The 11,587-nt window shown below is 33.4% G+C and overlaps 2 protein-coding genes across 2 annotated transcripts; both read left to right on the top strand.

Moving 5' to 3' along the window:
• The first annotated feature begins 277 nt into the window (after positions 1-277).
• Positions 278-3,246, top strand: LOC118754650 (myb-like protein A). The gene is made up of 2 exons (XM_036489538.1): positions 278-957; positions 1,069-3,246. Exons 1-2 carry the CDS (start codon positions 876-878, stop codon positions 3,051-3,053), a joined length of 2,067 nt encoding a protein of 688 aa, XP_036345431.1. The 5' UTR covers positions 278-875; the 3' UTR covers positions 3,054-3,246.
• A 4,904-nt stretch (positions 3,247-8,150) lies between these two features.
• LOC118754651 lies at positions 8,151-11,309 on the top strand. Its single transcript, XM_036489539.1, has 2 exons — positions 8,151-9,459; positions 11,022-11,309. The coding sequence occupies exons 1-2, from the start codon at positions 9,083-9,085 to the stop codon at positions 11,107-11,109; spliced, it is 465 nt and encodes a 154-aa protein (XP_036345432.1). The 5' UTR covers positions 8,151-9,082; the 3' UTR covers positions 11,110-11,309.
• Positions 11,310-11,587: the final 278 nt, after the last annotated feature.

Below are 11,587 nucleotides of genomic sequence, written 5' to 3'. Positions count from 1 at the left end.
TCGGCATGGCATTGACGTTTTCATATTTGTATTTTTTTTTTCATTCGTGTTTTGATGTGTGTCAAATTATTGTCATCCAAAATTTTACTTTAAAACATTTAAAACAATTCTGGACATTACGATTATATTTATAGCAGAAAACGACAAAATTTTGAACAAAAGTTGCAGTGAGTGCATTGCGGCATTTCTCAGCTAAAGTAGTATAGCTTATCAAAAAATTGTTGCATATACAATAAATGCTTGTAGGATAACGGAATTTGTATGTACATACGTATGTGTGTCTAAGTTTAATGCAAAAAAAAAAAATTAAACAAAGCATTCAAACTAAAGCGATAAGCTACAGAGCAAAAGAGCTGGGCGCGACGCCATAAGTGACGACGACGAATTGAAAGGGCGGTTTTCTTTCTTTATATTTGCCAGCTGGCGATAAGCTTGGAAGGGTTTATGGCATTGCATTTTGTAGCGGCGGACGCATGCTGATTTTATGAGTTATTCGATATGACCTTCCTTCCCTAAGTGGTTCTTTTTTTATTTTTATTATTTTTTTTATGCAACTGGTGAGAACTGGAGTTTTAGAATTTCGTTGATTAAAGTCAGTTGTGATTGCCGCACGAAAGCGAGTTGAATAGTACTTTTAAAGATTCTAAAGAAATATCGCGGAAGAGCTTTTCGAAAAAGAAAACCCAAAAAGTGTAAATATTTCTTCCATTTTAAAAGTTTAGTAATGCGCGTGCGATCGTTGAATTTTTATCAAAAAAAAAAATTAAGGTCATTTCAGAGTTAGGCAACTTTGTTAGTTTAAAGCAGCACAACAACAACAACAATAAATGCAAAGTTAATATCACATAACAAATAGTATTCGTCGTGCAGCAAGTATGCGTACGAAAATAGCAACGATAACAGCAACAACAACAACAACAACAACAAACCCCTGCAATCCGCTCAAAACTAAGCCACGTAGGTAGTTGTAGACCTCTCATCGACACATCATTTAAAGACTAATGCATTTTCGTTTTTATCTTTCAACAAAACTATTCTACGCACTCCATCGCTTCTGGATAAGCGCAGAGCCCACATCGCTACCAGTATCCGAGCGGCTACGCTTCTTCACCAACCTCGCCGAGGCGGCCAACCGCAGTGCTTCCAATTCCTATACACGCAGCCCACCGCAGCACTATTTCTCCACCGACCGCTGTGGCAGCGCCAACTCTTACACCAACCAAAATTCGTTCACATTCACGCCTCGCAGCAGCTTAAACGGTAGCGGCAGCACTAGCAATAGCAGCGCCAGCGTCACGCCCACACCCATGGAGTGCTATTCGCCACCGTTATTGGAGCCACAACTTATTTCAATTAACGAAATCGATTCAGCGCTGCAGATGGAGGAGCATAACGACGATGAGTTGGTGGAAAGCGCGTATAGGTCATCGCACCAGACTTCAGCATTCATCAAGTTGACCAAGTCAAGCTCACAAACATTACTACCATCGGTTTTGGCGCATCGCTTGGACATGTCCGCGCCAGCTCCGGCCACGGCGCCGACTGCAGCTATAACTTCGCCTGATGCGCTAACGCCTGTTGCGCGCCGCATCAAAATGAAAACCATTGGCAAGCTGCTTTTGCCGCAGACGTTCCTCAACAACGAGCGCAATAGCAATCAGCACAACAATAATAACAATAGCAGTAACAACAACTACAACAACAACAACATGAGTGGTAGTCACATGATGGCTAACGGCAGCAACAACGACACCTGCGATAGCGAATGCAGCAGCATCGATTTGGGCAGCAAGCCACCGCCACAGCTCAAGAAAATTGGCAAAATAAAGTCACCATTCATTGAGAATTGCCTGCAGATGCAGCAGAAGCACCACCAGCTGAACTCGAAGTGCATGAAATATGATCACAAATCGACGCCGCACAACAACGCGCTCGCCGCGCTGGAAAATAATGTCGCCAATGGGGGTGGCGGTGGCGGTGAGCGCGACGTCAATTCGTTGCCGCTCAGCAAATCGCTGCAGAATGGCAATGCGGCACAGCTGGCGGCACGCGTGAACAGCAACGAGGACAACAATGCAGACTCTGGCAAGGAGAATAACTACTGCGACACACAGCATACAGCGCCGCTGTTAATACTTTCACCAAGCGCCTCTGGCGTGACAGAGCAAACGCGCTCGCCCGTGGTGGAGATGCGCAAGAAGTTTTCGCGCATAATGAGCAATGCTTCGTTGTCGGCGTTAATGTTACAGCGTCACACCACACACGCTGTTAGCGGCGCAAATGATAGCGGCAGCGCCGCCATCAAGTTAAACGGCAGTGCTAACAACAGCTGCAGCAGCGGCAGCAGCGCGTCTACAACGCCGCGCAACTCGATTATAGACGAAAAGTTTGCTAAGTACTTTGGACTCACATCCAACGCAGGCAGCCACAATCAGCGGGCGTCAACCGCAGCTGCAAACAATAATGCAACCTCGAACGGCAGTGCGCGCCTACTGGACGCTGGCGAAAAGAGCGCAACGCTGCGGAGCGCGCCAAAGTATCCACCGCTACCGCCACCAGATTTTTGTCACACAATGAATGGCGCCTCCTTTGTGAGCGCACTAACGCCAATGGAAACCAGTAGTGCCGCGCACTCGACACCGCTTGAGGCGCTCAATCATCATGTGCGTAGCAGCACAAATATAGCATACTACACACCGCCTACGGCGAGCAGTTACGAGACAACCAACGGCAGCGCTGCTGGGCACGCGGCATCGAGCGTGACATCGACTACCGCGTCGCAAAGGCGCCGCGACATGGCGAAACGGCAGCGCGCCCACACAACTAACGTCACTTTCACGCCCACTTCAAGCGTTCAAGCGGCAACGAGTGCACAGGCGCATGAAGTTACACCGAGCGCAGGACGCGCGCGTGTATTGCGTGCGCGTGCGCTAACACTGACACATGGCGTACCGTTGCCGGAGGTAAAGCGCTTTGAGGATATTGTGGTGACTAAAGAAGAATTGCAATTGGCGTCCAAAGAGTTTGAGCGTATATTCTTGGGTATCAATTAAGCGCGCAAGGAAGTGAGTTGAGCGCGCGTGTGCGCTGGTATGCAAAGAATGCTGATTAGTCAATGAGCAGAGTCAGAAAAGCAGTCTAGGCGTTGAATGTGGCGAACTGTGCGACGACGACAGTGTGGAATGTTTTGCTTGCCAAAAGGATATAGAATTTAAAATTTATAATACATATATTGTTAAATTATTATTAAATTCAAAATTAAATCTATTTGAAAAATTCGAAAAATAGTGAAAAATTTATGATGCAAAAAACCAACAGCAGAAAGTAAAACCAAAACGAAAATACTGAAACAAAATCAAAATCAAAAAGCAAACAAAAACTATGAATTTGAAGTTGGCAAATTAGTAGCTGAGTTTTGTAGGGCAGGGCTATGATTAGACGATGAAATGTGTGTGAAGTTTTTAGGTATTCATATTAGTTTGGTATCTGAATCCTCGCAAAAGATTTATTGTCGTGCGATATAGTTTATTTCGAAGTCAAGTCACCTGCGCATAGTAGCTTAAAAGGTAAAGTGAAATAATTTTTCACTGCGCTTTCGAACTCAATCCCATTATACGGAGTGCCTAAAAGTATGCAATGCCTATTTTCGTAAAGCTTTTGATTCACGCGAAAATGTCACTTGGTTTCGTAATATGTACTCGTATATGGTTGGGCGTAAATGCGAATTTTCTATGTTTTGATTAAAAAATTCTGAAAAGTAGTGTTTTTTTCACAAATAGGGGTTTTTTGCTTCCTTTTTTCCTGAAAATACTTAAAATTTTTCGTTTCACACGAATAAATTATTTATTTTAAAAATTTGTTTTTGTCAAAATTAGTTTTTGGGTGAAAATATTAATCCTCTAAAATTTAACAAGACTTTTATTGCATACGTATGTTTGTATTAGAAAATTTTGTTCAAAAAAATTGATTTTGTACACTTTTTGGAAAAAGTAACTAAAAAATTAAAAAGAAAATGTCTCAAATTTATGATTTTTTTGTAAACACTTAAATTTATTAAACAAAAAAGTTTTCAATTTATTTTTAAAAAATTCGCAATAGCACATATGCCCAATATTCGCTCGAAGAAACCGCTACTATTGCCACACAAAGAAATTTTTGCTTAAACATTTTATTTTTTGCACTCATTACACTTAAACGAATCGCAAATATATTTTAATGTACCGTTAGAAAATTAGAAAAAAAATTGTTTCGAAAAAATTCCACCAGCAGGACTCTTGTCTTAGCGCTCTGCAATTGTATTTAGAGCGGAAGCAAGCGTCCAGGTGAAGCAAAAAAGTGAAATAGGGTTGGTCTGCTCATTTGCTGTTGCAGACTACGAAAAAATATTTGTTTTTTATTAAATATTTTTTTCCTTGTGTTTGCTGCTATGCATTTTTTTGATTAACTATTTCGACTACCACAACCAAAAGCCTTAAACGAAAAAAAAAAAATAAAAAAAAATTTTAACGAACTTGAGTGAAAATTTTGATAAACGCTTTAAGATTTCATTCATTTAATGTGAAGCGAATAGAAAATCCAATAAAGTAGCAATCGAGAAACATTTAATAAAACAAAATAATTATGCTATGTAGTTATTACTAGCTAAATATGCGCGAGTGTTATCGAAATGCAACCATGTGTTAATTACTTAGATTAAAAAATATTAAACTAAACGATTAAGAAAATGTTCTTGTACTTGTACACACATATTTGTAACGAAAAACGTTAAATATTATAAATATAATTATTATTATTTTTTTGGTTTTTTTAGTGTTCTAGTAAATTGTCATTATTTGAAACTACTCCATAATTATAACTGATGTATTGTGTTCTAAAAAAAGGCGCATAACAACTTTTAATGAGAGTATGCGTTAGCTGCTTTAGCGTTTTTTTGTTTTTTTGTTTGTTAAAGACCTTAAAATCCTTATGCTATGTTCAAACAGTCGGCTAAATTGAGTTATTAAATTTCATGTTCACTCACAATAAATTTATGTAGCTTACTCAATTAGTAATCTCACACTCATAATAATTAACTGCCATCAATTTTGAATTTTTATTATCAGTTTTAAAAATGAATTTTATTTCATTTTTTATTTATCGCGTATTTAATCGGCATCGTAATTTTATTTGAATATTTTTGCGTTTCTTAACCAAGTCTTACAGTTTTGAGTGACAACTTTTACTCAATATAATAAGTTTAATTATTTGTTGTTTTTAAATTTAGTTCGTTTAATTTAAATTTATTTTCCTAATTGTTCAATTTAGCTGGCCATCTGAACTTAGTATTATCCTTAGAAAATTAAATTGATTTCAGATGCTTTATAAAGTAAATTAGCATTTAAAATTTTATTTTGGTATAAATTTGGCTGTCAGTGCATGTTTTGCTCAACATCGTATGTGTAACATATTAACACTTTGAACGCACTTGTGCTTTAAAGCTTAGACATTCAAAGCACATTTGTGTTCGCTTAAACTATTATTAAATTTAATTGATACCTAAAATGTTTGTTAGTGCACGGACTTAAGAAAGAAGTGAATTTACAAATAATAAAAAAATACGAATTTAAGCTCACGTAACGTAATGAAAAATAACTTAATAAGTCGTTTCTTAACCCTTGGCAACACAGCTTTTGCGCTTAGATGATATGTACTAATTAATTTGTTCTTTGTGATTTTGCGTTGATTATAAATATGTATGTATACGCTGTGCAAGCTTGTTTGTCAAATTATAACAAAAAAAAAATCTAAATATATTTTTAAACCCAAAATACAAGTGAATTTAAGATAAACATACATATGCAAAGTCAACAAACTTTAAACATTACAACTGAAAATAATTTAAAATTAACTAGTTTATCTAATATTTGTTTTAATTGTATTGTAATGGTGTTAATAGACAAACCTAGCAGAATCTAACTTACCAGGTATCCACATACATATTCAACATACAACTTTGTCTACGAGTATTAAGTTTTTGTTTTGTAAATGCATTTAAACGCTTATTAATCACGTTTTTTTTTTTATGCATAACTTTTTCAATTTTTATGTTGCTCTCTGTATTGTTATTGTGTATGTATACATACGTTGCGCTTGTATGCGTCAAATGTTATTCAATTTGCGTTGTTGCTTTGTTCGCTAACTATGGAAAATTCAAAAAAACAAAAAAGTGCAACTTAATAACTACAAAAATTATGCCTACATACATACATGAAATGAAGTTTATAATTAGTAGTTGAAATATATACTTATGAATATGAAATATTTAATGCGAACCTAATAAGTGCTGAATACTTATATTTACATACATACATATATACATAAATTACTAAATAGTTACATTCCTTTATACACAAATATTTACAGTTATTAATTTTAAATACATAAATAATAATGCAGCATGAAAATCTGCTATTTAAGTTTTAAATTTTTAATTATTTTTTTTTTCGTTATTTACCTTGAAACTTTATTAGCTAGTAACTGATGTATATTTTATGTGCATATTAATCGATATTCAAGCGAAAATGTTAGCGAGTTGAAGTAAATAAATGATATGAAGTATTAAATTTAACAGATAAACTATTTTTTTTTTGGTTTTTAAGATTTTTCGAATCTCAAGAAAGTTGAGACACATTTTTGCAGACGTTTTTTATGAGACGAAATAACGGCAGTTTCATCAAATTAATAATAAAAATTTAAAAACTGAATTAAATTTTTTTTAATGTACAAGATATACATACATATCGTCGTTTAAAGTACAAAACCGCGTATCAAAAAAAAAATGCAAAACCGCGTATGTGAGGTTGCATAAATTATTTTCTAGAGTAAAAATACTCATATCTCAAAATGGTTCTCCCTTTTTTTATAAAGCAATCGCATTAATTAAGCCAAGAGCTTGTGTGAGCAATTTTGGCAGCAAATGTCAGTTACGCGGTTTTGCAGAGCAACGAAACGCGGTTTTGTACTTTAAACGACGATATGTATATGAAAAAAATACATAAAGATTAAAAAACAAATTAAGAAGAAAGAATAAATATCAAAACTACAAAAGGAATAAAGTGAAAAAAATTCATAGAAAAGTAAATGAAATAAAATATGAATAAAATAAAATAAAAATTGAGAAAAATTAAATTTAAAAAGATTTGAAATAAACAAAAAAGAAATGAAGGAATAAAATGAAAATAAAACCGCAAATTATAAAAGGTCTATTAAAAATCATATAAAATATTAAATAACATATAATGAAAAATAATGAAAAATGTAAAAAAATACATTGGTAAAATTAAATAAAAGCACAATAAATTAAAACTAAATAAGAAATATAAAAGATAAAACAAAATATATAAAATAATGGAATTTAAAATAAGTAAAACCATGAAAAAACATGGAATATACAAAGTATGAAAAAAACTAGTTATCATTAAAATAAAGCAATAAAACTAGAATAAAATAAAATAAATTGAAATTAAAACCAAATAAAAAAAGGTTAAAAACAAAATAAAAATATAAAACAATAAAAAGCTACAAAATTAAAAATAACCATGAAAATATATAAAAAACTTTTGTGGAATAAAATAAAATAAACAAGAATAAAATAAAATAAAAGAAAACCAAATAAAAAATAAAAAAGATGAAATAAAAATTATAAAATAATATAAATTTAAGGAGAGAAAAATCATAGCCGGTTTCGCCAGTAATTTAAATGGAAAATGATTTTTTATTTTCTGCCAATTTCCATACAAAATTCAAAAAAGTAAAATCATTTTTCACTTGAATTGCTTTCGTGCTTTTTTCAAGTAGGTTTCAAAATTTATCTGCCCTTCAAACACATTTTTTCCGAACAAAATTTGTGTTTAAAAGGAAAAATATGAAAACCATTAAGTGAAATAAAATAAAATAAAATGACACAAAAATTTAGTAAAAATTAAATACGTTAAAATAAACTATCGCAAATAATGAAATATATGAAAAAGTTAAAATAAAAAAATGTGGGTGAAATAAAATAAAATGAAAACCAAATAAAAAATATAAAGATTAAAAAAACAAAACCTATGAAAAATTATGAAATATGCAAAATATGAAAAATACGATTAACTTAAGCTAACTAAAGCAAAAATAAATAAAAAATGTCAACAAATGAAACGAAAAAAGTTTTATTGGCCTCTACTGATTTGTTCAACGCGAAAAAATCGGATAAATCAGCAGAAAACTTTAAAATATAACAAAATCGATTTGCAATACAAGCAAAACTGTTAGATTTTTTAGCGAACACTGGGTGAGCATTTAAATTAGTTGGCAGCCCTGGTCTGTGGCTACATTTTCGCGCCAAGCATGTGTCATAGTTTACTTTGCGCCTTAAAGTAGGCACTGATTATCAAGCAGCCATGCCAGCAATCATGCCAGCAGTACTATGCTGGTCGCCTGGTATTTTTCATGAATATCGAGTTTGCGCAACAAATTTTTTTCCCCGATCGGGATCATCGATATCGTTCGATAATAGACACATCGATGGATATACTTACTATATTACTATTAAAAAAGGAAACTGAAAATTAGAAAATGGCAAATGTTTAGCGATATTTCAGTGCTATACGCGTAAATATATTACAATATTAACGCTACATTTCGTTCGAGAGGCACTTTTGCATGGAAAACCAATATTATGGATTTTGGCTTGAAGGGAACTTCATATAATTTGGCATAGTAAAAGTCGTGAGTAATTATTTTTAGTTTGTATGCATTTATTTTTTTTTTTAAGTTTATTTACACGCATTAAATATTTTACAAATTTTGCTATTTTCTTGTTAATAACAAAGCATGTGTTAGGAACTTAAATGCAAGCCAACATCATCCTCAAGCATAATAAAGAACACCCTCTACACCATTCAACATTAAACATTACATTTCCTTTAATAATGATCAAATTTTCACCTTTCTCTTCCGCACAGCAGCTTCCCACCCACCAATACCAACTAAGTCGGCTTTCGAGCCGCCACCACCGCATGTTAAAGGCATACTCAAATCGAAATCCGGCTGTGTTGGCTTCATGCCCATGGACTTGAGTTCCGAGCTAAAGAATCGACTGAATAGCTCAACACATGCCTCTGTATCAAATCTACGCAAATCGGCAACAATGCATGATGCCACGCGCACAAAACAAAGTGGCGAGGAGCACACTGCCGCGCCAAAACACGACGATGCACTCAGCCTGGTGCGTAACCTCTCGAATTTAGGGCGTCCACCAACGCTTGGTGCAGGAGGCGGCGGCAGCAGTGGCAGTGGTGATGGCGGCGGTGCTGCGGGCTTGAGAGCTGCTGCTGATACGATCGCGTCAACGTCGGAAGGTGAAAGTTCGGGCGGTCGTGAAATATCGGAAATAATTAAAAATAGCGCAGTTGCACGTCGACGCAAGCTGAATGATGGGTGAGTTGTCGCCGCTGCCTGTGGATTATAGCGAAATTTGCTTGCATTTTGTAAATACTCGTACATACATAGTACTTGATATCGAAATTGAAACTAACTGCACTGCATTGCTGAAATGATGATTATTAACTCGTTCCGACTTACATATACATACATACATATTTTTAATTGAGTTATTTTAATCTTAGTTTTAAGTATAATATATATGAGTGTATGTGCATACTTTTGCTTTCATACTAAATGTATGTATGTATGTACACATTCAGAGTACATGCATTTAAGTAAAAAATACAATATTTGTCAAATTTTTTGCTACATATAAATCTTCTAATGTAAATTTCAATATATACGTATGTAGTATGTATTTGTGCGTGTGTGTGTGTGATTAAATAAGGCCCTAATTCATTTGTGACATACATAAGACGAGCTATTTGGCATGTGTGTTAAAAAAAATAATAAAATTAAACTTTTGTACGTCTTTCGTTTTCGTTACACACTATTTTTTATATGAACATTTTACCCTATAACAATTATGACTAACCGCTAGAAAAGTAAATACATGCCTTGTATGTAATTTCTAAATATCTCTCATTTTGCTGCTAATTTAATAAATACAAATATTGCTTAAGATTAACATGAAACGTACTATAATAATAAAAGAAAATGTTTTAATATAAAATCGCAAAAAATATTTTTGGCACTAATTTAGTAATTACTGAAATAGGTATACATATTTACATATTTACGAATTCATACATATTTGGATGTATCTATTTATAATTAAATGCACATGAATTATTGCAAATTAGCTGCCAGCTGCAGGAATTGCAAATTACTATATAAATTTATTTTTTTTTTTTGCTGAGGTTATTGAGCCTCTGTTTAAAATATGTCACTTGACCTGCTTGATGCACAAGTTTTCTTCTAAATAATTGAAAATTCTGTAACGCAAAAATTAGGAATTTCTAGTCTGCAACATGAGCTGCACTTCTAAACAAACGCCTACAAGCAGAGATTTTTCGATGCGGCGGGTTTTGTTGGTCTATATCATTCTTTTTTTTTGTATTTAATATATCATTTTTAATAATTTAAGCACTTTTATGAGACATTCTGAAATTCTCGAATATGAAGTTTATCTAAACAAAATACACCCGCCCATCCTGTCAAGAACTGATACACCCACGCTTCTCCAGATTTTAATCAAATTTTAATTCATAGCAGATTTTAGTTTTTTTTTTGGTAATTGACAAATAATTGAGCACTTCTTTGGCTTGTCTACAGTCTAACAAAAATAACAAAAATTAACTAGTTCCACGAACAAAACGAACATAAAAAACCAATTTTGTGCAATAAATAGTATAAAAATTAATATAAAGAACTATAATTAAATATCTTAAAAGCATACATTTCAATACATATGTACATAGTCACACAGCTACAAACATATTTTCTAAACTTAACTAACAACAGCATTTGTACATTTTGCCAATTTTTCAAAAAACATAAACTATGCCAAAGCCCCTTATTTACAATCTTTTTTGTTTTTTGCTCAAAATCAGCAGCTACCTAGCTAAAGTGAAACCAACAGCAAAATTTTGGCCGTATCAATTTAAGCCACAACAACCACCTCCACAGCACGAACAAACTTGAACAATGCTTAAAATGTAACATAAGCCTGAAATGACAATGCCTAAACGTTCTTTGCGAGTCCTATACGAAAAATAAGTTTTCGAATTTTTCACGCTTAAAATAAATGAATATAAATATATACCATTGTGTGTGTAAACTAATTATTGTAAGAGTTTATGCAAATACATATAATGTAAAAAATGAAGTTTTTTTAACATTAATTTGGATCATTTTACCTATTCTGTTATGTGTTACTGAGATACTGATTTGCGTAAACACTGTTTTCGATTTACGAAGAAATAATAAAAGCTAACCTTTTTCGAAAAAATATACAAAATTGTGTTTTAATAGTACCTACATACGGTACATACATATGTACATAATTGCCTTCCAAAGCGTTGTTTAACTATTTTCCTTTTATAACTAACCTGCTGTAGCTAACCTGAATAAGTAAGCATGTAAGTTGTATGTAAAACTGGGTTGAAGAGAGGATGTCCGA

The sequence above is a fragment of the Rhagoletis pomonella genome, unplaced genomic scaffold, assembly GCF_013731165.1.
Source record: "Rhagoletis pomonella isolate Grant_MI unplaced genomic scaffold, Rhpom_1.0 Rhpom_scaffold_04320, whole genome shotgun sequence".
Taxonomy (NCBI): domain Eukaryota; kingdom Metazoa; phylum Arthropoda; class Insecta; order Diptera; family Tephritidae; genus Rhagoletis; species Rhagoletis pomonella.
This window is presented reverse-complemented; position numbering and strand designations above follow the sequence as displayed.